Source organism: Oncorhynchus masou, chromosome 14 (genome assembly GCF_036934945.1).
Source record: "Oncorhynchus masou masou isolate Uvic2021 chromosome 14, UVic_Omas_1.1, whole genome shotgun sequence".
Classification (NCBI taxonomy): domain Eukaryota; kingdom Metazoa; phylum Chordata; class Actinopteri; order Salmoniformes; family Salmonidae; genus Oncorhynchus; species Oncorhynchus masou.
The window spans coordinates 36,686,337-36,712,229 of NC_088225.1; the positions used below are offsets into that span (position 1 = coordinate 36,686,337).

Consider the following 25,893-nt stretch of genomic DNA (forward strand, 5'->3'; position numbering starts at 1 on the left):
GGTGAACCGTTTAGAAATTACAGAACTTTTTTGTACATAGTCCTCCCATTTTAGGGGACCAAAAGTATTGGGACAAATGTGTGTCTTTAAAGTAGTTTAAAGTTGAGTATTTAGTCCCAAAGTTCTAGCACACATTGACTACATCAAGCTTGTGACTCTACAAACTTGTTGGTTGTGTTTGCTGTTTGTTTTGGTTGTGTTTCAGATTATTTGGTGCCCAATAGAAATGATGGGTAAATAATGTATTGTCATTTTGGAGTCACTTTTATTGTAAATAAGAGTAGATGATGTTTCTAAACACTTCTACAGTAATGTGGATGCTGGCGTGATTACAGATAGACTCGAATGAATCCTGGATAATGATGAATGAGAGAGTTATAGACGCCCCCCCCCCCCAACCAATGTTATTGTAGAGATTGGCATCTCTTGGAGGGGTGATTGGCATCTCTTGGGGGGGTGATTGGCATCTCTTGGGGGGTGATTGGCATCTCTTGGGGGGGTGATTGGCATCTCTTGGAGGGGTGATTGGCATCTCTTGGGGGTGATTGGCATCTCTTGGGGGGTGATTGGCATCTCTTGGGGGTGATTGGCATCTCTTGGAGGGGTGATTGGCATCTCTTGGGGGGTGATTGGCATCTCTTGGGGGTGATTGGCATCTCTTGGGGGGTGATTGGCATCTCTTGGGGGTGATTGGCATCTCTTGGGCGGGTGATTGGCATCTCTTGGGGGGTGATTGGCATCTCTTGGGGGGTGATTGGCATCTCTTGGGGGGTGATTGGCATCTCTTGGGGGGTGATTGGCATCTCTTGGGGGGTGATTGGCATCTCTTGCGGGGGTGATTGGCATCTCTTGGGGGTGATTGGCATCTCTTGGGGGGTGATTGGCATCTCTTGGGGGGTGATTGGCATCTCTTGGGGGGTGATTGGCATCTCTTGGGGGGGGTGATTGGCATCTCTTGGGGGGTGATTGGCATCTCTTGGGGGGTGATTGGCATCTCTTGGGGGTGATTGGCATCTCTTGGGGGGTGATTGGCATCTCTTGGGGGGTGATTGTCATCTCTTGGGGGTGATTGGCATCTCTTGGGGGTGATTGGCATCTCTTGGGGGGTGATTGGCATCTCTTGGGGGGTGATTGGCATCTCTTGGGGGGTGATTGGCATCTCTTGGGGGTGATTGGCATCTCTTGGGGGTGATTGGCATCTCTTGGGGGTGATTGGCATCTCTTGGGGGGTGATTGGCATCTCTTGAGGGGTTGATTGGCATCTCTTGGGGGGTGATTGGCATCTCTAGGGGGGTGATTGGCATCTCTTGGGGGTGGTGATTGGCATCCCTTGGGGAGGTGATTGGCATCTCTTGGGGGGGGGGGTGATTGGCATCTCTTGGGGGGGAGATATTTGTACATTTTAGGTTTCTGCATTCTTCATCAGACATGTTTAGATTTAGATTAGATTTGAAATGTTAAAAATAAACTTTAGGCTTTCACATCCAGGAAGTTGTTCGAAAAGGCACAGAATGTGTTGTTGCCTAATTGTTTTCCGACTAGGTTTCTACACTACTTTCCTTCTATCTATAGAATTTCTAGATTTTCTCAATTTTATTCAGTTCCTTTGGCTTTGATGTCTCATGATTGGGTTTTGCTGTTCAAGTATTTGTATGTGTTTATTTAACCTTTTATTTAACTCGACAAGTCAGTTAAAGAACAAATTCGTACTTACAATGACGGCCTACACTGGCCAGACCCGGACGACTGTGATTTTGCTGTGATCTGATTGGGGTGTTAGTTGTCTGACTGTGAACACTCTGAGAGACTCTGGGTTGAGGTCAGTGATAAAGTAGTCTACAGTACTACTGCCAAGGGATGAGCTATAGGTGTACCTACACTAGGAGTCCCCTCGAAGCCTACTGTACCATTGACTATATACATACCCACCTTTGACTATGTACATATTGACAGAGTTGCAGAGGTCCTAACCCATTTTTGTTTTCTGTTTTGTTGTAGTTGTGTCTAGGGGGGCATATTAGGGAGGGGATGATGTTACCTCCAGGTAGGTGTTGGTCTCTCTCTCTCTCTCTCTCTCTCTCTCTCTCTCTCTCTCTCTCTCTCACTCTCTCCTCTCTCTCTCTCTCTCTCTCTCTCTCCTCTCTCTCTCACTCTCTCTCACTCTCTCTCCTCTCTCTCTCTCTCTCTCTCTCTCTCTCTCTCTCTCCTCTCTCTCCTCTCTCTCTCTCTCTCTCTCTCACTCTCTCTCACTCTCTCTCTCACTCTCTCTCTCACTTTCTCTCTCACTCTCTCTCAATTCAATTCAATTCAAGGGCTTTATTGGCATGGGAAACATGTGTTAACATTGCCAAAGCAAGTAAGGTATATAATATATAAAGTGAAATAAACAATAAAAATTAACAGTAGACATCACACATACAGAAGTTTCAAAACAATAAAGACATTACAAATGTCGTATTATATATATATATATATATATATATATATACAGTGTTTTTACAATGTACAAATGGTAAAGGACACAAGATAAAATAAATAAGCATAGATATGGGTTGTATTTACAATGGTGCGTGTTCTTCACTGGTTGCCCTTTTCTCGTGGCAACAGGTCACAAATCTTGCTGCTCTGATGTCACACTGTGGAATTTCACCCAGTAGATATGGGAGTTTTTCAAAATTGGATTTGTTTTCGAATTCTTTGTGGATCTGTGTAATCTGAGGGAAATTTGTCTCTCTAATATGGTCATACATTTGGCAGGAGGTTAGGAAGTGCAGCTCAGTTTCCACCTCATTTTGTGGGCAGTGAGCACATAGCCTGTCTTCTCTTGAGAGCCATGTCTGCCTACGGCGGCCTTTCTCAATAGCAAGGCTATGCTCGCTGAGTCTGTACATAGTCAAAGCTTTCCTTAATTTTGGGTCAGTTACAGTGGTTAGGTATTTTGCCGCTGTGTACTCTCTGTGTAGGGCCAAATAGCATTCTAGTTTGCTCTGTTTTTTGTTAATTCTTTCCAATGTGTCAAGTAATTATCTTTTTGTTTTCTCATGATTTGGTTGGGTCTAATTGTGCTGCTGTCATGGGGCTCTGTAGGGTGTTTGTGAACAGAGCCCCAGGACCAGCTTGCTTAGGGGACTCTTCTCCAGGTTCATCTCTCTGTAGGTGATGGCTTTGTTGTGGAAGGTTTGGGAATCGCTTCCTTTTAGGTGTTTGTAGAATTTAACAGCTCTTTTCTGGATTTTGATAATTAGTGGGTATCGGCCTAGTCTCTCTCCCCTATCTCCCTCTCCCCTCTCTCCCTCTCCGTCTCTCTCTCTCTCTCTCTCTCTCTCTCTCGGTCTCTCTCTGTCTCTCTCTGTCTCTCTCTCAGTCAATTTCAATTCAATTCAATTCAAGGGCTTTATTGGCATGGGAAACATGTGTTAACATTGCCAAAGCAAGTGAGGTAGATAATATATAAAGTGAATATATAAAGTGAAATAAACAATAAAAATTAACAGTAAACATAACACATACAGAAGTTTCAAAACAATAAAGACATTACACATGTCATATTTAATATATATACAGTGTTTTAACAATGTACAAATGGTAAAGGACACAAGAAAAAATCTCTCTCTCTCTCTCTGTCTCTCTCTCTCTCTCTCTCTCTCTCTCTCTCTCTCTCTCTCTACTTTAACAGAGAGCAGACAGTGGAGGGGGGTTGACGTCACTCTATAAACAGGCCAGCCAGATGAGGTAATCTCTCTCTACTCCCCCACCTCTCTCTCTCTCTTGCCTCGTGCCTCAACATATAGAATCAGACTATAGAGCGAGCGAGAAAAAGAGAGGGGGGTGAGTGTGATAGAGAAAGACAGAGTGGGCAGTGAGTGGGATAGAGAAAGACAGAGTGGGGGGGTGAGTGGGATAGAGAAAGACAGAGTGGGGGGGTGAGTGGGATAGTAGAAAGACAGAGTGGGGGGGGTGAGTGGGATAGAGAAAGACAGAGTGGGGGTGAGTGGGATAGAGAAAGACAGAGTGGGGGGGTGAGTGGGATAGAGAAAGACAGAGAGGGGGAGTGAGTAGGATAGAGAAAGACAGAGTGGGGGTGAGTGGGATAGAGAAAGACAGAGTGGGGGGTGAGTGGGATAGAGAAAGACAGAGTGGGGGGGTGAGTGGGATAGAGAAAGACAGAGAGGGGGAGTGAGTAGGATAGAGAAAGACAGAGTGGGGGTGAGTGGGATAGAGAAAGACAGAGTGGGGGGTGAGTGGGATAGAGAAAGACAGAGAGGGGGAGTGAGTAGGATAGAGAAAGACAGAGTGGGGGTGAGTGGGATAGAGAAAGACAGAGTGGGGGTGAGTGGGATAGAGAAAGACAGAGTGGGGGGTGAGTGGGATAGAGAAAGACAGAGAGGGGGGTGAGTGGGATAGAGAAAGACAGAGTGGGGGGTGAGTGGGACAGAGAAAGACAGAGTGGGGGGTGAGTGGGATAGAGAAAGACAGAGTGGGGGGGTGAGTGGGATAGAGAAAGACAGAGTGGGGGGTGAGTGGGATAGAGAAAGACAGAGTGGGGGGGTGAGTGGGATAGAGAAAGACAGAGTGGGGGGGGGGTGAGTGGGATAGAGAAAGACAGAGTGGAGGGGTGAGTGGGATAGAGAAAGACAGAGTGGGGGGTGAGTGGGATAGAGAAAGACAGAGTGGGAAAGCGGACTAAAGAAACAGGGAAAGGAGAGGGTTGATTAAGTGGGAGCGGGAGTGTAAGACGGAGAGAGAAATAAAAAGACAGACGCGGGGGTGGGGTAATGAGGGAGAAAGGAGGGAGAGGTTTTCCAGATGTACAACTCATTTTCCTGCTCTGTGTCTTTCCTCTACTAGAATTATGAGAAGTGTGATGCTACACCCTCTCTCACTCTCCCCTCTCCTCCCCCCTCTCTGTCTCTCTCCCCTATCTCCCTCTCCCCTCTCTCCCTCTCCGCCTCTCTCCTCTGACTCCGTCTCTCTTCCTCTCCCCTATCTCCCTCTCCCCTCTCCTCCCTCCTCTCTGTCTCTCTCCCCTCTCTCCCTCTCCCCTCTCTCCCTCTCCACCTCTCTCCTCCTCCCCTCTCTGTCTCTCTCCCTCTGCGCTCTCTTCTTCTCTCTCCCTCTCCCCTCTCTCCCTCTCCGCCTCTCTCCTCCTCCCCTCTCTGTCTCTCTCCCCTATCTCCCTCTCCCCTCTCTCCCTCTCCGCCTCTCTCCTCCTCCCCTCTCTGTCTCTCTCCCTCTGCGCTCTCTTCTTCTCTCTTCCTTTCCCCTCTCTCCATCTCTCCCCCCTCCTCTGACTCCGTCTCTCTCCTTCTCCCCTCTCTCCGTCTATTTCCCTCTCCCCTCTCTCCTTCATCACTTCTGTTCACCTAGTTCTCTCCTTCATCACTTCTCTTCTCCTAGTCCTCTCCTTCATCACTTCTCTTCTCCTAGTTCTCTCCTTCCAAGCTAAAGACTAATAACACATGCATGAAACAACTTTAAAAAGACAAGCAAGAAAATTAAAACTAAGCGTTTCTTCTCAGTGCTTGAGGGAGAAAATATTTCTCATTACCATGCAAACTAATACTGGATTGTATTGCACTCTGGGTGAATGGCAATATCCATATTTATGATAGAGAGAGAGAGACAATAAATCAAATGACAACCACAGGATGTTTGTGTCTAGACAGAAGCATCCCAAAAACAGCTTTCAACATCAGATGAATTCTATTAATGAAACAACGAATCAGAACACAGCTTGAGACCTGCTGTGAAGGCCTCGGATCACCTAGTGCTTTGAGGAGAATAGTGTACACTAGGTCCAATTCTGTAGCCTTGTGAAGGGTATAGTGTACATTAGGTCCAAATCTGCATACTTGTGAAGGGTATAGTGTACACTAGGTCCAATTCTGTAGCCTTGTGAAGGGTATAGTGTACACTAGGTCCAAATCTGCATACTTGTGAAGGGTATAGTGTACACGCACGCACACACACACACACACACACACACACACACACACACACACACACACACACACACACACACACACACACACACACACACACACACACACACACACACGCCTTACTATGGCCGAGACGATCTGGTGTATACAAAAGTATTACAGAACATTAATACACAACGGCATTATATAACAGTAATACAGTGCCTTCCTTATTCTAATATGGATTAAATGAATAAAAATGACTTGTCTATCTACACACAATAACCCATAATGACATCACAATACCCCGTAATGACATCACAATACCCCATAATGACATCACAATACCCCATAATGACATCACAATACCCCATAATGACCAAAAGAAAACAGTCAGTTGAGAACAAAATCGTATTTACAATGACGGCCTGCACCGGACCAGGGCCGGACGGCGGTGGACCAATGCACCACTTAGATCAATGTACTACTACATTGATCATCCTTGAGATGCTTCTACAACTTGATTGGAGAACACCTGTGGCAAATTCAATTGATTGGACATGATTTGGAAAGGCACACACCTGTCTATATAAGGTCCCACAGTTGACAGTGCATGTCAGAGCAAAAAAACAAGTCATGAGGTTGAAGGAATTGTCCTAGAGCTCCAAGACAGGATTGTGTCGAGGCACAGATCTGGGGAAGGGCACAAAAACATTTCTGCAGCATTGAAGGTCCAGCAGCATTGAAGAACACAGTGGCCTCCATCATTCTTAAAGTGAAGTAGTTTGGAACCACCAACACCTTTCCAGAGCTGGCCTACCGGCCAAACTGTGCAATCGGGGGAGAAGGGCCTTGGTCAGGGAGGTGACCAAGAACCCGATGGTCACTCTGACAGTGCCCTAGAGTTACTCTGTGGAGATGGGAGAACCTTCCAGAAGGACAACCATCTCTACAGCACTCCACCAATCAGGCCTTTATGGTAGAGTGGCCAGACAGAAGCCACACCTCAGTAAAAGGCACACAACAGTCCGCTTGGTTTTTGCCAAAAGGCACCTAAAGACTCTCAGACCTCTGGTCTGATGAAACCAGTACTCTTTGGCCTGAATGCCAAGCATCACGTCTGGAGGAAACCTGGCACCATCTGTACGGTGAAGCACGGTGGTGGCAGCATCATGCTGTGGGGATGTTTTTCAGCGGCAGGGACTTTGAGACTAGTCAGGATCGAGGGAAAGATGAACGAAGCAAAGTAGAGAGATCCTTGATGAAAACCTGCTCCAGGACACTCAGGACCTCAGACTGGGGTGAAGGTCCATCTTCCAACAGGACAACGACCCTAAGCACACAGCCAAGACTATGCAGCAGGTGCTTCGGGACAAGCCTCAATGTCCTACAGCAAAGCAGCTGAATAGGCTGTTTTCTAGTGACATTGATATGGATACATCCATAACAACGAGGAAAGAAAAGCCAACAACAACAACCACTTCAAGAGGAAACAGGAAACACTGTAAACGAGCTGCACTTCATTTTGTTTGACCCCTTTTTCCATTTCCATTTCTTTGTTTGTTCCCATAAAGATGAAAAGATGATGCCATCTGATTCATGACATCGACTGGCTGAGAAACGCTGCCTGCCCGCGGGTCTCGTCCCGACTCCCGACACATTCATTACTATGCGACAGCTGGAGATCGAATTTAAATATTGAAACAATGTTGTAAATGTCAGAGAGACAGACAGCAAGGTTGATATAAATCTCCGCTGTTGAAAACTGTATGTTAGTCTTAAAGAAATGTGAGATAATGTCCAGATGCCTTTTATAGTGGAGATCAAGTTTATAAATTGCCTGGCTGGGCTGATGAGATAGTGGATTGCGCAGTCAGATGGAACAGAATAAATGGGCATTTTAACATTATAGATTTTGCCAGTGCTAACCAATCAGCATTCAGGATTAGACCCACCTGTTGTATAAAATAGTAATATATAACAGTAATATATAACCGTACACATCACAGACAAACTGAATTGGTCCACCCATACAGACAGCATCGTGAAGAAGGCGCAGCAGCGCCTCTTCAACCTCAGGAGGCTGAAGAAATTTGGCTTGTCACCAAAAGCACTCACAAACTTCTACAGATGCACAATCGAGAGCATCCTGTCGGGCTTTATCACCGCCTGGTACGGCAACTGCTCCGCCCACAACCGTAAGGCTCTCCAGAGGGTAGTGAGGTCTGCACAACACATCACCGGGGGCAAACTACCTGCCCTCCAGGACACCTACACCACCCGATGTCACAGGAAGGCCATAAAGATCATCAAGGACAACAACCACCCGAGCCACTGCCTGTTCACCCCGCTATCGTACAGAAGGCGAGGTCAGTACAGATGCATCAAAGCTGGGACCGAGAGACTGAAAAACAGCTTCTATCTCAAGGCCATCAAACTGTTAAACAGCAACCACTAACATTGAGTGGCTGCTGCCAACACACTGACTCAACTCCAGCCACTTTAATAATGGGAATTGATGGGAAAGGATGTAAAATATATCACTATCCACTTTAAACAATGCTACCTAATATAATGTTTACATACCCTACATTATTCATCTCATATGTATACGTATATACTGTACTCTATATCATCTACTGCATCTTTATGTAATACATGTATCACTAGCCACTTTAACTATGCCACTTTGTTTACATACTCACCTCATATGTCTATACTGTACTCGATACCATCTACTGTATCCTGCCTATGCTGCTCTGTACCATCACTCATTCATATATCTTTATGTACATATTCTATAACCCCTTAAACTTGTGTGTATAAGGTAGTAGTTTTGGAATTGTTAGCTAGATTACTTGTTGCTTATTACTGCATTGTCGGAACTAGAAGCACAAGCATTTCACTACACTCGCATTAACATCTGCTAACCATGTGTATGTGACAAATAAATTGTGATTTGATTTGATTTGGTAATCTATAACAGTAATATACAGTAACAGTAAATATTCAAGATGTTGTAATGAAGTAGAGATGTCCTACTGTGGCTGTGGCTGAGACAGTCTGTATGCTGGTGTCCTGTCCACTCTGTTCACTGTGGTTCTGTGAAGTGGGGTACATGTTGAGGGGGTGTTCGCTGACGGGGGGCTGTCCTGTGTAGACGGGGGGCGCAGGGTGAGGGTGTGAGGCGGTGAACTCAGCGGGCAGGCCGTTCTGAGGGGGGGCAAATTGGGCGGAGGGGTACGGCTGAGTCCTGGAGTCTGGAAGGGGAGGGGCCTCCTGGTTACCCTGCAGGGGGAGAGGAGGGAGAGAGGGGGAGAGAGTTAGTACCAGACCAGATTGAACAATTAATACAAAAAAGTCAGCCAGTCAACCAACCAACCAGCCAGTAAGTCAACCAGCCAGCCAGCCAGTAAGTCAACCAGCCAGCCAGCCAGTAAGTCAACCAGCCAGCCAGCCAGTAAGTCAACCAGCCAGCCAGTCAGTAAGTCAACCAGCCAGTCAGTCATCCATTCAGTCAGCCAGTCAGTAAGTCAACCAGCCAGTCAGTAAGTCAACCAGCCAGCCAGCCAGTCAACCAACCAGCCAGTCAGGTCAGTAAGTCAACCAACCAGCCAGTCAGGTCAGTAAGTCAACCAACCAGCCAGTCAACCAACCAGCCAGTCAGGTCAGTAAGTCAACCAACCAGCCAGTCAACCAACCAGCCAGTCAGGTCAGTAAGTCAACCGACCAGCCTGTCAACCAACCAGCCAGTCAGGTCAGTAAGTCAACCAACCAGCCAGTCAACCAATCAGTCAGTCAGGTCAGTAAGTCAACCAACCAGCCAGTCAACCAACCAGCCAGTCAGGTCAGTAAGTCAACCGACCAGCCTGTCAACCAACCAGCCAGTCAGGTCAGTAAGTCAACCAACCAGCCAGTCAACCAACCAGCCAGTCAGGTCAGTAAGTCAACCAGCCAGTCAACCAACCAGCCAGTCAGGTCAGTAAGTCAACCAACCAGCCAGTCAACCAACCAGCCAGTCAGGTCAGTAAGTCAACCAGCCAGCTAACCAATCAGCCAGTCAGCCAACCGGCTAACTAGCCAACCAGTCAGTCAGTCAACCAACCAGCCAGCTAACCAATCAGTCAGTCGGACAGCAATACAGTCAATCAATAATTCAGTCAACCAACCGGCTAACTAGCCAACCAGTCAGTCAGTCAGTCAACCAACCAGCCAGCTAACCAACCAGTCAGTCGGACAGCAATACAGTCAATCAATAAGCCAGTCAACCAACCAGTCAGTCAGTCAGTCTCATAGTGATTTGTAGCATGACAAACCAATAACTACTGTGGAGGCTCAGACACACTCCGTTCATTCATCACTACACACACTCCCAAGACGAAGCCTCTCTGAGTACTACAGGAGGCTCAGACACACTCCCAAGACGAAGCCTCTCTGAGTACTACAGGAGCCAGCTCCAGAAGGGTCCTGAATTAAAATACCAAGAAGCATTAGCACAATGCAAACACTTTCACCTGTGTGTGTGTGTGTGTGTGTGTGTGTGTGTGTGTGTGTGTGTGTGTGTGTGTGTGTGTGTGTGTGTGTGTGTGTGTGTGTGTGTGTGTGTGTGTGTGTGTGTGTGTGTGTGTGTGTGTGTGTGTGTGTGTGTGTGTGTGTGTGTGTGTGCATGTGTGTGTGCGTGCGTGTGTGTGTGTGGTACTACTCTGTAAATTGTGTCCTTGTTAAAACCCGCTCCGGCTCTTCCAAGCAGTTAAGTCACCTCAACTTGCTCAATTTCCACATTATGTATTGCAAGATTTAGTTTAGGGTTTAGTGAATGATTTGTCCATTAAACAAAAGCACCTTATTCCCTATATAGTTCACTTCTTTCACACCACCATGTATTTTACTAGCAGGCTTCTCTCACACCACCATCTATTATACTAGCAGGCTTCTCTCACACCACCATCTATTATACTAGCAGGCTTCTCCCACACCACCATCTATTATACTAGCAGGCTTCTCTCACACCACCATCTATTATACTAGCAGGCTTCTCTCACACCACCATCTATTATACTAGCAGGCTTCTCTCACACCACCATCTACTATACTAGCAGGCTTCTCTCACACCACCATGTATTTTACTAGCAGGCTTCTCTCACACCACCATCTATTTTACTAGCAGGCTTCTCTCACACCACCATCTATTATACTAGCAGGCTTCTCTCACACCACCATCTATTTTACTAGCAGGCTTCTCTCACACCACCATCTATTAGACTAGCAGGCTTCTCTCACACCACCATCTATTATACTAGCAGGCTTCTCTCACACCATCATCTATTATACTAGCAGGCTTCTCTCACACCATCATCTATTATACTAGCAGGCTTCTCTCACACCACCATCTATTATACTAGCAGGCTTCTCTCACACCACCATCTATTATACTAGCAGGCTTCTCTCACACCACCATCTATTTTACTAGCAGGCTTCTCTCACACCACCATCTATTTTACTAGCAGGCTTCTCTCACACCACCATCTATTATACTAGCAGGCTTCTCTCACACCACCATCTATTTTACTAGCAGGCTTCTCTCACACCACCATCTATTATACTAGAAGGCTTCTTTAAATAAATCTGTCAGTGATCAAACTGCTAAAGCAGGGTTGTCCAAGTCTGATGCCTTGCAGTACATGGGCAAAGTCTTGTTGAATAGCGACCTGGTCCCAATCACACACTCGCTGTCCGGTAAATGAACAACCGTTTATTTTTGAAGGGACAGACTTTATTTATTATAATTCAATTATTAAAGGTACAATCAAATAATCAAATAATCAAATTGGATTATTCCGTTAATAATTAAGTCAAATAATATAAAGTTGAGAAATGGGTCAATGTTGAGTCTGTTGATAGTGGAAATATGGTCCATGACTGGTGTCAAATTACAAATGAACCCCTTACCACCCTCACGGTAATCCTGTTTACCTTTATTTTACCAGGCAAGTCAGTTAAGAACAAATTCTTATTTTCAATGACGGCCTGGGAACAGTGGGTTAACTGCCTGTTTAGGGGCAGAATGACAGATTTTGTACCTTGTCAGCTTGGGGTTTTTGAACTTGCAACCTTTTGGTTACTAGTCCAACGCTCTAACCACTAGGCTACACTGCCGCCCCCCAATAGGACGTTATTGGACGTGTTTGGCACATGAGACAAGAGAAGAAGAAGAGTGGAGGCATTACGGGACCGTGTTCGGAGCTACTGGTTAACTTCTGGGTGACAGGGGGCAGTATTTTCACGTCCGGATCAAATGCATGCCCAAATTCAACTGCCTGCTACTCATCCCCAGAAGATGAGATATGCATATTATTAGTAGATTTGGATAGAAAACACTCTGAAGTTACTAAAACTGTTTGAATCATGTCTGTGAGCATAACAGTACTTATGTAGCAGACAAAACCCCAAGGAAAAAGAGAGAAGGAAAGAGGGAGAGAGAGAGAGAGAGAGAGCGAGAGCGAGAGCGAGAGCGAGAGCGAGAGAGAGAGAGAGACAGAGACAGAGAGAGAGAGAGAGGGGTATGGCAGACAGTCAGACTTAGCTAAACGCTCTGGTGTGCATCTAATGAGAACCACATTTGGAGGCCTGAAATATGCTTTACGTGGCAGTGAGCTGGAGAAATCACACACACACGCACACACACACGCATGCACGCACACACACACACACACACACACACACACACACACACACACACACACACACACACACACACACACACACACACACACACACACACATACACACATACACACACAAAGAGAATATCTCTTTACCCAGTTGAAGGGAAAACATTTAGGTATTTAAATACAAAAGTGTCCTTTACCCACCCACCCACCCTCCCTCCCTCCCTCCCTCCCTCCCTCCCTCCCTCCCTCCCTCCCTCCCTCCCTCCCTCCCTCCCTCCCTCCCTCCCTCCGTGTGTGTGTTTTTATTGTGTGTAAGTGCATGCGTGTGTGTGCTTTATAATCTGAAGTGCAAGGGATGCCTAAAAAGTGAAAGCTCATTTTCTCTGTGACCAACAGTAGTCAGATGTTATATCTCTCTGTGACCCACAGCAGTCAGATGTTATATCTCTCTCTGTGACCCACAGCAGTTAGATGTTATATATCTCTCTGTGACCCACAGCATTCAGATGTTATATCTCTCTGTGACCCACAGCAGTCAGATGTTATATCTCTCTGTGACCCACAGCAGTCAGATGTTATATCTCTCTCTGTGACCCACAGCATTCAGATGTTATATCTCTCTGTGACCCACAGCAGTCAGATGTTATATCTCTCTGTGACCCACAGCAGTCAGATGTTATATCTCTCTGTGACCCACAGCAGTCAGATGTTATATATCTCTCTGTGACCCACAGCAGTCAGATGTTATATCTCTCTGTGACCCACAGCAGTCAGACGTTATATCTGTCTGTGACCCACAGCATTCAGATGTTATATCTCTCTCTGTGACCCACAGCAGTCAGACGTTATATCTCTCTGTGACCCACAGCAGTCAGACGTTATATCTCTCTGTGACCCACAGCAGTCAGATGTTATATCTCTCTGTGACCAACAGCAGTCAGATGTTATATCTCTCTCTGTGACCCACAGCAGTCAGATGTTATATCTCTCTGTGACCCACAGCAGTCAGATGTTATATCTCTCTGTGACCAACAGAGGTCAGATGTTATATATTTCTCTATGAGACTTACACATTCCTCTTCACAATGTGGTTTCCTATGTTGTTTCCAGTGCTCTATTTACACTTCAGCCATGAAGAGCCATGTAGTGGCAGAATACAAGACGGAGACGAAGGATGTGAAGGATGTCATTTGAGATGGAGGTTCAGTCTACAGTAGTGAAGGATGTAATTTGAGATGGAGGCCCAGTCTACAGTAGTGAAGGATGTAATTTGAGACAGAGGTTCAGTCTACAGTAGTGAAGGATGTAATTTGAGACGGAGGTTCAGTCTACAGTAGTGAAGGATGTAATTTGAGATGGAGGATTAGTCTACAGTTGTGAGGATGTCATTTGAGATGGAGGTTCAGTAGTCTACAGTAGTGAAGGATGTAATTTGAGATGGAGGTTTAGTCTACAGTTGTGAAGGATGTAATTTGAGATGGAGGTTCAGTCTACAGTTGTGAAGGATGTCATTTCAGTAGTCAAGGACCTACTAATGTTGAGTCTGCGGTCACCCCCCCCCCTCTCTCTCTCTCTCTCTCTCTCTCTCTCTCTCTCTCTCTCTCCCTCTCTCTCTCTCTCTCTGTGTCTCTCTCTCTCTCTCTCTCTCTCTGTGTCTCTCTCTCTCTCCCTCTGTCTCTCTCTCTCTCTCCCCCCCCTCCGTCTCTCTAAACAGTATCCAGTAGTAACAGAGAGTTAACTGCTCCATGCTCTCTGCAGTAGCTGGTTTTAGACAGAATACATTCATCTAAAGACAACACACACACACATGCTGAACCACAGCCCTAGCAGAGACCAGAGACACACTGAGACAGCGGGAAGGAGAGAGAGGGAGAGAGGAGAAGGAGAGGAAGAGAGAGGGAGAAAGAGACAGAAAGGGAGAAGGAGAGGGCGATAAAATGAAAGGGAGAGGGAGAGAGAAGGAGAGAAGAAAAGAGAGAGAAAGAGGGGGTGAACAGCTCCTGAATAATGATGTCTGTGAAACAGTTGCTGAGGAGCTGCCTCTTTCTTTATGACTCTCACACACAGACACACACACACACACACACACACACACACACACACACACACACACACACACACACACACACACACACACACACATAAACACACACATAAACACACACATAAACACACACACATAAACACACACACATAAACACACACACACACACACACACACAGACACACACACACACACACACACACACACACACACACACACACACACACACACACACACACACACACACACACACACACACACACACACACACACACACACACACACCACTTCACAGCAAGTTCACACACACACACACACACACACACACACACACACACACACACACACACACACACACACACACACACACACACACACACACACACACACACACACACCACTTCACAGCAAGTTCACACACACACACACACACACACACACACACACACACACACACACACACACACACACACACACACACACACACACACACACACACACACACACACACCAATTCACAGCAAGTTTAGACTCGCACACACACAAACACAAACACACACCACATCAAAGCAAGTTCACACGCACACACACACCACTTCAAAGCAAGCTCTCACACACAAACAAACAAACACAAACACACACACACACACACGCAAACACACACTCACACTCACACACCCTGCACCCGCTCTACTCTGCAGTTGCAGCACAAAAGAGAGTTGAAACAGAGAGAAAATAGAGGACTACGCTGGCTAAGCAAAAGAGAGTGGAAACAGAGAGAAAATAGAGGACTACGCTGGTAAGCAAAAGAGTGGAAACAGAGTGAAAATAGAAGACTACGCTGACTAAGCAAAAGAAGAAGAAAATACCTGCTCCACCATCTTGCCTTCCTTTTTCTCCTCCATAAACACATCCAGCTGCTCTCCCTCCTTCCCTCCCTTCTTCCTCCCTTCTTCCTCCTGCCTCCAGCATCTGCCTGCCCACAGCTAGCATCAATTATGGATGGGGCGCTGTTCCCCGTGTGTGTGTGTGTGTGTGTGTTCAGTGGGTGTGTTCAGTGTGTGCGTGTGTGTGAGTGGGATGGAGAAGAGTGAAGGGAGGAGAGTAGTGAAGGGAGGGAGGGAGAAGAGTGAAGGGAGGGAGGGAGAGGAGTGAAGGGAGGGAGAGGAGTGAAGGGAAGGAGAAGAGTGAAGGGAGGGAGAGGAGTGAAGGGAAGGAGAAGAGTGAAGGGAGGGAGAGGAGTGAAGGGAGGGAGGGAGAGGAGTGAAGGGAGGGAGGGAGAGGAGTGAAGGGAGGGAGGGAGAAGAGTGGAGGGAGGGGGGAGAGGAGTGAAGGGAGGGAGGGAGAGGAGTGAAGGGAGGGAGGGAGAGGAGTGAAGGGAGGGAGGGAGAGGAGTGAAGGGAGGGAGGGGGAGGAGTGAAGGGAGGGAGGGAGAGGAGTGAAGGGAGGGGGGAGAAGAGTGAAGGGAGGGGGAGAGGAGTGAAGGGAGGGAGAGGAGTGAAGGGAGGGAGGGAGGGGAGTGAAGGGAGGGAGGGAGAGGAGTGAAGGGAGGGAGGGGAGTGAAGGAAGGGGGGAGGGAGAGGAGTGAAGGGAGGGAGGGAGAGGAGTGAAGGGAGGGAGGGAGAGGAGTGAAGGGAAGGGAGGGAGGGGAGTGAAGGGAGGGAGGGAGAGGAGTGAAGGGAGGGAGGGGAGTGAAGGAAGGGGGGAGGGAGAGGAGTGAAGGGAGGGAGGGAGAGGAGTGAAGGGAGGGAGCGGAGTGAAGGGAGGGAGAGGAGTGAAGGGAGGGAGGGAGAGGAGTGAAGGGGAGGGAGGGAGAGGAGTGAAGGGAGGGAGGGAGAGGAGTGAAGGGAGGGAGGGAGAAGAGTGAAGGGAGGGAGGGAGAGGAGTGAAGGGAGGGAGGGAGAGGAGTGAAGGGAGGGAGGGAGAGGAGTGAAGGGAGGGAGGGAGAGGAGTGAAGGGAGGGAGGGAGAGGAGTGAAGGGAGGGAGGGAGAAGAGTGAAGGGAGGGGGGGAGAGGAGTGAAGGGAGGGAGGGAAAGGAGTGAAGGGAGGGAGGGAGAGGAGTGAAGGGAGGGAGGGAGAGGAGTGAAGGGAGGGAGGGAGAGGAGTGATGGGAGGGAGGGAGAGGAGTGAAGGGAGGGAGGGAGAGGAGTGAAGGGAGGGAGGGAGAAGAGTGATGGGAGGGGGGGAGAGGAGTGAAGGGAGGGAGGGAGAGGAGTGAAGGGAGGGAGGGAGAGGAGTGAAGGGAGGGAGGGGAGGAGGAGGAAGGGAGGGAGGGAGAGGAGTGAAGGGAGGGAGAGGAGTGAAGGAGGGAGAGGAGTGAAGGGAGGGAGGGAGAGGAGTGAAGGGAGGGAGGGGAGAGGAGTGAAGGGAGGGAGAGGAGTGAAGGGAGGGAGGGAGAGGAGTGAAGGGAGGGAGGGAGAGGAGTGAAGGGAGGGAGGGAGAGGAGTGAAGGGAGGAATGGAGAGGAGTGAAGGGAGGGAGGGAGAGGAGTGAAGGGAGGGAGAGGAGTGTTCTAGAAAGTGGAGGAGGCAACTGAAAGGGGTGTTCCATAATGTTCTCTCTCCCATTTCTCCTTGTCTCTATTTCTCTCTCCCATTTCTCCTTGTCTCTATTTCTCTCTCCCATTTCTCCTTGTCTCTATTTCTCTCTCCCATTTCTCCTTGTCTCTATTTCTCCTTCTCTATTTCTCTCTCCCATTTCTCCTTGTCTCTATTTCTCCTTCTCTATTTCTCTCTCCCATTTCTCCTTGTCTCTATTTCTCCTTCTCTATTTCTCTCTCCCATTTCTCCTTGTCTCTATTTCTCCTTCTCTATTTCTCTCTCCCATTTCTCCTTGTCTCTATTTCTCCTTCTCTATTTCTCTCTCCCATTTCTCCTTGTCTCTATTTCTCCTTCTCTATTTCTCTCTCCCATTTCTCCTTGTCTCTCTTTCTCTCTCCCTTTCTCTGTGTCTCTCCTTGTCTCTCTCCCATTCTCCTTGTCTCTCTCCCATTCTCCTTGACTCTCTCCCATTCTCCTTGACTCTCTCCCATTCTCCTTGACTCTCTCCCATTCTCTTTGTCTCTCTCCCATTCTCCTTGTCTCTCTCCCACTCTCCTTGTCTCTCTCCCAATTCTCCTTGACTCTCTCCCATTCTCCTTGTCTCTCTCCCACTCTCCTTGTCTCTCTCCCACTCTCCTTGTCTCTCTCCCATTCTCCTCGTCTCTCTCCCATTCTCCTTGTCTCTCTCCCATTCTCCTCGTCTCTCTCCCATTCTCCTCGACTCTCTCCCATTCTCCTCGACTCTCTCCCATTCTCCTTGTCTCTCTCCCATTCCCCTCGTCTCTCTCCCACTCTCCTTGTCTCTCTCCCATTCTCCCCGTCTCTCTCCCATTCTCCTTGTCTCTCTCCCATTCTCCTCGTCTCTCTCCCATTCTCCTTGACTCTCTCCCATCCTCCTTGACTCTCTCCCATTCTCCTTGTCTCTCTCCCATTCTCCTCGTCTCTCTCCCATTCTCCTCGTCTCTCTCCCATTCTCCTCGTCTCTCTCCCATTCTCCTCGACTCTCTCCCATTCTCCTCGTCTCTCTCCCATTCTCCTCGTCTCTCTCCATTTCTCCTCGTCTCTCTCCCATTCTCCTCGACTCTCTCCCATTCTCCTCGACTCTCTCCCATTCTCCTCGACTCTCTCCCATTCTCCTCGACTCTCTCCCATTCTCATTGGCTCTCTCCCATTCTCCTTGTCTCTCTCCCACTCTCCTTGTCTCTCTCCCACTCTCCTCGTCTCTCTCCATTTCTCCTCGTCTCTCTCCCATTCTCCTCGACTCTCTCCCATTCTCCTCGACTCTCTCCCATTCTCCTCGACTCTCTCCCATTCTCCTTGTCTCTCTCCCATTCTCATTGACTCTCTCCCATTCTCCTTGTCTCTCTCCCATTCTCCTTGTCTCTCTCCCACTCTCCTTGTCTCTCTCCCACTCTCCTTGTCTCTCTCCCATTCTCCTCGTCTCTCTCCCATTCTCCTCGTCTCTCTCCCATTCTCCTCGTCTCTCTCCCATTCTCCTTGACTCTCTCCCATTCTCCTTGTCTCTCTCCCATTCTCCTTGTCTCTCTCCCACTCTCCTCGTCTCTCTCCATTCTCCTCGTCTCTCTCCCACTCTCCTTGTCTCTCTCCCACTCTCCTTGTCTCTCTCCCATTCTCCTCGTCTCTCTCCCATTCTCCTCGTCTCTCTCCCATTCTCCTCGTCTCTCTCCCAATCTCCTCGACTCTCTCCCATTCTCCTTGTCTCTCTCCCATTATCCTTGTCTCTCTCCCACTCTCCTTGTCTCTCTCCCATTCTCCTTGACTCTCTCCCATTCTCCTCGTCTCTCTCCCATTCTCCTCGTCTCTCTCCCACTCTCCTTGTCTCTCTCCCATTCTCCTCGTCTCTCTCCCACTCTCCTCGTCTCTCTCCCACTCTCCTTGTCTCTCTCCCACTCTCCTCGTCTCTCTCCCATTCTCCTCGTCTCTCTCCCATTCTCCTCGTCTCTCTCCCAATCTCCTTGACTCTCTCCCATTCTCCTTGTCTCTCTCCCATTCTCCTTGTCTCTCTCCCACTCTCCTTGACTCTCTCCCATTCTCCTTGTCTCTCTCCCATTCTCCTTGTCTCTCTCCCACTCTCCTTGTCTCTCTCCCATTCTCCTCGTCTCTCTCCCAATCTCCTCGACTCTCTCCCATTCTCCTTGTCTCTCTCCCATTATCCTTGTCTCTCTCCCACTCTCCTTGTCTCTCTCCCATTCTCCTTGACTCTCTCCCATTCTCCTCGTCTCTCTCCCATTCTCCTCGTCTCTCTCCCACTCTCCTTGTCTCTCTCCCATTCTCCTCGTCTCTCTCCCACTCTCCTCGTCTCTCTCCCACTCTCCTTGTCTCTCTCCCACTCTCCTCGTCTCTCTCCCATTCTCCTCGTCTCTCTCCCATTCTCCTCGTCTCTCTCCCAATCTCCTTGACTCTCTCCCATTCTCCTTGTCTCTCTCCCATTCTCCTTGTCTCTCTCCCACTCTCCTTGACTCTCTCCCATTCTCCTTGTCTCTCTCCCATTCTCCTTGTCTCTCTCCCACTCTCCTTGTCTCTCTCCCATTCTCCTCGTCTCTCTCCCATTCTCCTTGTCTCTCTCCCATTCTCCTCGTCTCTCTCCCATTCTCCTTGACTCTCTCCCATCCTCCTTGACTCTCTCCCATCCTCCTTGTCTCTCTCCCATTCTCCTCGTCTCTCTCCCATTCTCCTCGTCTCTCTCCCATTCTCCTCGTCTCTCTCCCATTCTCCTCGACTCTCTCCCATTCTCCTCGTCTCTCTCCCATTCTCCTCGTCTCTCTCCCATTCTCCTCGTCTCTCTCCCATTCTCCTCGACTCTCTCCCATTCTCCTCGACTCTCTCCCATTCTCCTCGACTCTCTCCCATTCTCCTCGACTCTCTCCCATTCTCCTCGACTCTCTCCCATTCTCCTCGACACTCTCTTCCATTCTCCTTGTCTCTCTCCCATTCTCCTTGTCTCTCTCCCACTCTCCTTGTCTCTCTCCCACTCTCCTTGTCTCTCTCCCATTCTCCTCGTCTCTCTCCCATTCTCCTCGTCTCTCTCCCATTCTCCTCGTCTCTCTCCCATTCTCCTTGACTCTCTCCCATTCTCCTTGTCTCTCTCCCATTCTCCTTGTCTCTCTCCCACTCTCCTCGTCTTTCTCCCATTCTCCTCGTCTCTCTCCCACTCTCCTTGTCTCTCTCCCACTCTCCTTGTCTCTCTCCCATTCTCCTCGTCTCTCTCCCATTCTCCTCGTCTCTCTCCCATTCTCCTCGTCTCTCTCCCAATCTCCTTGACTCTCTCCCATTCTCCTTGTCTCTCTCCCATTATCCTTGTCTCTCTCCCACTCTCCTTGTCTCTCTCCCACTCTCCTTGACTCTCTCCCATTCTCCTTGTCTCTCTCCCATTCTCCTTGTCTCTCTCCCACTCTCCTTGTCTCTCTCCCACTCTCCTTGTCTCTCTCCCATTCTCCTCGTCTCTCTCCCATTCTCCTTGTCTCTCTCCCATTCTCCTCGTCTCTCTCCCATTCTCCTTGACTCTCTCCCATTCTCCTTGTCTCTCTCCCATTCTCATTGTCTCTCTCCCACTCTCCTTGTCTCTCTCCCATTCTCCTCGTCTCTCTCCCATTCTCCTTGTCTCTCTCCCATTCTCATTGTCTCTCTTTCTCTCTCCCATTCTCCTTGACTCTCTTTAAACTCTCTTTTTCAATCTTTCTCATTTGTCTGTTCTGTCCATACATTCTTTGATATTCATAGGTCAGGGTTAGACAGAGAATGGTCTCTCTCCAGGTCTGGGTCAGGGTAAGACAGAGACTGGTCTCTCTCCAGGTCTGGGTCAGGGTTAGACAGAGACTGGTCTCTCTCCAGGTCTGAATCAGGGCTAGACAGAGACGGGTCTCTCTCCAGGTCTGGGTCAGAGTTAGACAGAGACTGGTCTCTCTCCAGGTCTGAATCAGGGCTAGATGGAGACTGGTTTCTCCCCAGGTCTGAATCAGTGCGAGATGGAGACTGGTCTCTCTCCAGGTCTGAATTGGGGCTAGATGGAGACTGGTCTCTCTCCAGGTCTGGGTCAGGGTTAGACAGAGACTGGTCTCTCTCCAGGTCTGAATCAGGGCTAGATGGAGACTGGTTTCTCTCCAGGTCTGAATCAGGGCTAGATGGAGACTGGTCTCTCTCCAGGTCTGAATCGGGGCTAGATGGAGACTGGTTTCTCTCCAGGTCTGAATCAAGGCTAGGGTGATGGAGGGAGGGGTGATGGGGGGAGAGAGGGAGGGATGGGTGATGGAGGGAGGGGTGAGGAGGGAGAGAGGGAGGGAGGGGTGATGGAGGGAGGGGTGAGGAGGGAGAGAGGGAGGGATGGGTGATGGAGGGAGGGGTGAGGAGGGAGAGAGGGAGGGAGGGGGTGATGGAGGGAGGGGTGATGGAGGGAGAGAGGGAGGGATGGGTGATGGAGGGAGGGGTGAGGGAGGGAGAGAGGGAGGGAGGGGGTGATGGAGGGAGGGGGTGAGAAGGGAGAGAGGGAGGGAGGGGTGATGGAGGGAGAGAGGGGTGATGGAGGGAGGGGTGATGGAGGGAGGGAGGGGTGATGGAGGGAGAGAGGGAGGGGTGAGGAGGGAGGGGTGAGGAGGGAGAGAGGGAGGGAGGGGTGATGGAGGGAGGGAGGGGGGATGGAGGGAGGGGTGATGGAGGGAGGGAGGGGTGATGGAGGGAGGGGTGAGGAGGGAGAGAGGGAGGGAGGGGTGATGAGGGAGGGGTGATGGAGGGAGAGAGGGAGGGAGGGGTGATGAGGGAGGGGTGAGGAAGGAGAGAGGGAGGGAGGGGTGATGAGGGAGGGGTGATGGAGGGAGAGAGGGAGGGAGGGGTGATGAGGGAGGGAGGGGTGATGGAGGGAGAGAGCGAGGAAGGGGTGATGGAGGGAGGGGTGAGGAGGGAGAGAGGGAGGGATGGGTGATGGAGGGAGAGAGGGAGGGAGGGGTGATGAGGGGAGGGGTGAGGGAGGGAGAGAGGGAGGGAGGGGGTGAGGAGGGAGAGAGGGAGGGAGGGAGGGGTGATGAGGGGAGGGGTGAGGAGGGAGAGAGGGAGGGAGGGGTGAGGAGGGGAGAGAGGGAGGGAGGAGTGATGAGGGAGGGAGGGGTGATGGAGGGAGGGGTGAGGAGGGAGAGAGGGAGGGATGGGTGATGGAGGGAGAGAGGGAGGGAGGGGTGATGAGGGGAGGGGTGAGGAGGGAGAGAGGGAGGGAGGGGTGAGGAGGGGAGAGGGAGGGAGGGGTGATGAGGGAGGGGTGATGGAGGGAGAGAGCGAGGAAAGGGGTGATGGAGGGAGGGGTGAGGAGGGAGAGAGGGAGGGAGGAGGATGAGGGAGGGAGGGGGTGATGGAGGGAGAGAGGGAGGGGTGATGGAGGGAGGGGGTGAGGAGGGAGGGAGAGAGGGAGGGAGGAGTGATGAGGGAGGGAGGGGTGATGGAGGGAGAGAGGGAGGGGTGATGGAGGGAGGGGTGAGGAGGGAGAGAGGGAGGGGTGATGAGGGGAGGGGTGAGGAGGGAGAGAGGGAGGGAGGGGTGATGAGGGGAGGGGTGAGGAGGGAGAGAGGGAGGGAGGGGGTGAGGAGGGAGAGAGGGAGGGAGGGAGGGGTGATGGAGGGAGGGGTGATGGAGGGAGGGGTGAGGAGGGAGAGAGGGAGGGAGGGGTGATGAGGGAGAGAGGGAGGGATGGGTGATAAGGGAGGGGTGAGGGGAGGGAGGGAGGGGTGATGGAGGGAGGGGGTGAGGAGGGAGAGAGGGAGGGGTGATGGAGGGAGGGGTGAGGAAGGAGAGAGGGAGGGAGGGGTGATGGAGGGAGGGGGGAGGAGGGAGGGAGGGGTGATGGAGGGAGAGAGGGAGGGAGGGGTGATGAGGGGAGGGGTGAGGAGGGAGAGAGGGAGGGGTGATGGAGGGAGGGGTGAGGAGGGAGAGAGGGAGGGAGGGGTGATGGAGGGAGGGGTGAGGAGGGAGGGAGGGGTGATGGAGGGAGAGAGGGAGGGAGGGGTGATGAGGGGAGGGGTGAGGAGGGAGAGAGGGAGGGAGGGGTGAGGAGGGAGAGAGGGAGGGAGGGGGGGTGATGGAGGGAGGGGTGATGGAGGGAGGGGTGATGGAGGGAGGGGTGATGGAGGGAGGGGGTGATGGAGGGAGGGGTGATGGAGGGAGGGGGTGATGGAGGGAGGGGTGATGGAGGGAGGGGTGATGGAGGGAGGGGTGATGGAGGGAGGGGTGATGGAGGGAGGGGGTGAGGAGGGAGAGAGGGAGGGAGGGGTGATGGAGGGAGGGGTGATGGAGGGAGGGGTGATGGAGGGAGGGTTGATGGAGGGAGGGGTGATGGAGGGAGGGGGTGATGGAGGGAGGGGTGATGGAGGGAGGGGTGAGGAGGGAGAGAGGGAGGGAGGGGTGATGAGGGGAGGGGTGAGGAGGGAGAGAGGGAGGGAGGGGTGAGGAGGGAGAGAGGGAGGGAGGGGTGATGGAGGGAGGGGTGATGGAGGGAGGGGTGATGGAGGGAGGGGTGATGGAGGGAGGGGTGATGGAGGGAGGGGTGATGGAGGGAGGGGGTGATGGAGGGAGGGGTGATGGAGGGAGGGGTGAGGAGGGAGAGAGGGAGGGAGGGGTGATGAGGGGAGGGGGTGAGGAGGGAGGGAGAGAGGGAGGGAGGGGTGAGGAGGAGGGAGAGAGGGAGGGAGGGGGGTGATGGAGGGAGGGGTGATGGAGGGAGGGGTGATGGAGGGAGGGGGTGATGGAGGGAGGGGTGATGGAGGGAGGGGGTGATGGAGGGAGGGGTGATGGAGGGAGGGGTGATGGAGGGAGGGGTGAGGAGGGAGAGAGGGAGGGAGGGGTGATGAGGGGAGGGGGAGGAGGGAGGGAGAGAGGGAGGGAGGGGTGAGGGAGGGAGAGAGGGAGGGAGGGGGGGTGATGGAGGGAGGGGTGATGGAGGGAGGGGGTGAGGAGGGAGAGAGGGAGGGAGGGGTGATGAGGGGAGAGAGGGAGGGATGGGTGATAAGGGGGGGGGTGAGGAGGGAGGGAGGGGTGATGGAGGGAGGGGTGAGGAGGGAGAGAGGGAGGGAGGGGTGATGGAGGGAGAGAGAGGGAGGGAGGGGTGATGGAGGGAGGGGTGAGGAGGGAGAGAGGGAGGGGTGATGGAGGGAGGGGTGAGGAGGGAGAGAGGGGTGAGGAGGGAGAGAGGGAGGGAGGGGTGATGGAGGAGGGATGGGTGATGGAGGGAGAGAGGGAGGGAGGGGTGATGGAGGGAGGGGTGAGGAGGGAGAGAGGGAGGGAGGGGTGATGGAGGGAGGGGTGAGGAGGGAGAGAGGGAGGGAGGGGTGATGGAGGGAGGGGTGAGGAGGGAGAGAGGGGTGAGGAGGGAGAGAGGGAGGGAGGGGTGATGGAGGAGGGATGGGTGATGGAGGGAGAGAGGGAGGGAGGGGTGATGGAGGGAGGGGTGAGGAGGGAGAGAGGGAGGGAGGGGTGATGGAGGGAGGGGTGAGGAGGGAGAGAGGGAGGGAGGGGTGATGGAGGGAGGGGGTGAGGAGGGAGGGAGGGGTGAGGAGGGAGAGAGGGAGGGAGGGGTGATGGAGGAGGGATGGGTGATGGAGGGAGAGAGGGAGGGAGGGGTGATGGAGGGAGGGGTGAGGAGGGAGGGGTGAGGGAGGGGGTGAGGAGGGAGAGAGGGAGGGAGGGGTGATGAGGGAGAGAGCGAGGGAGGGGTGATGGAGGCAGGGTTGATGAGGGAGGGGTGAGGAGGGAGAGTGGGAGGGAGGGGTGATGAAGGAGGGAGGGGTGATGGAGGGAGAGAGGGAGTGAGGGGTGATGGAGGGAGGGGTGAGGAGGGAGAGAGGGAGGGAGGGGTGAAGAGGGAGGGAGGGGTGAGGAGGGAGGGGTGATGAGGGAGGGAGGAGTGAGTCATTGATACCAAGAGCACTGTTACGGATACAGTTATCCTGTGTGTGTGTTTCTTTTCTCTCCTTCTCCCCTCACAGGTGAAAATCATCACTCCCCAATCAGTCAACAATCAATCATCATTTAGAAGACACACCTCCTCCTATTTCCTAACCCATCACAGTTCCTTCCCCATGGTTTAAAAACCCCATCATTTGTTTGTTCTAGAGCTCAATCTCTCTGTAAATGTCATGTCTGTAGGTCTCTGTGTTTCACTCTCGCTTTGTGTCGTAACCTCTCTTTTGTTTAAGCACCTCATAGCACTTTGTCATCACCTGTGAGTATTGTTTTGGTTATGGTGTTTGTTTGTTGCTGGTGCGAAAAGTGGGAAACCAAGACAAGTCGCCCATGGGCATACACTACCCGTAGGTGAACTTTGTTAAATACACTAGTTAGAACTGGGCGGACCACCCACTGTATTTTTGGTTAGTTAGTTAGCTGTTGTTAAAGTAGGCTAGTCTAGCTTAGGGGTGTTTTTGAATACTTATTGTTTCTTTCCTTGGGTCCAGCTCAGCCCCTTTTCCTGCTCCCCCCATTACCGTGTGTTCATAAATAAACCTGGAGTTTGACGGTAGATTTCTGTTGTCGTGGTTATTTCGTTCACACTTTTACTTTGTCACAATAATAATTTGCATGAGTTATGTTACGGGTCTCATTACCATCCCCCCTAGACTGTCGGGCCAAAAGGAATTCGTAACAAGCACACACAAACATAAACACACAGACTTTGGAAGTCTGAAATCAACTCTCTCCATCTCCGCATAAAAACATTAAT

The 25,893-nt window shown here is 51.0% G+C and overlaps 1 protein-coding gene across 1 annotated transcript in view; it reads right to left on the bottom strand.

Moving 5' to 3' along the window:
• LOC135554813 (RNA binding protein fox-1 homolog 1-like) overlaps positions 1 to 25,893 on the bottom strand; it is a 252,533-nt gene that overhangs the window by 85,679 nt on the left and 140,961 nt on the right. The window contains 1 exon segment of the mRNA XM_064987255.1: positions 8,964 to 9,209. Coding sequence (XP_064843327.1) covers positions 8,964 to 9,209 — 246 coding nt within the window.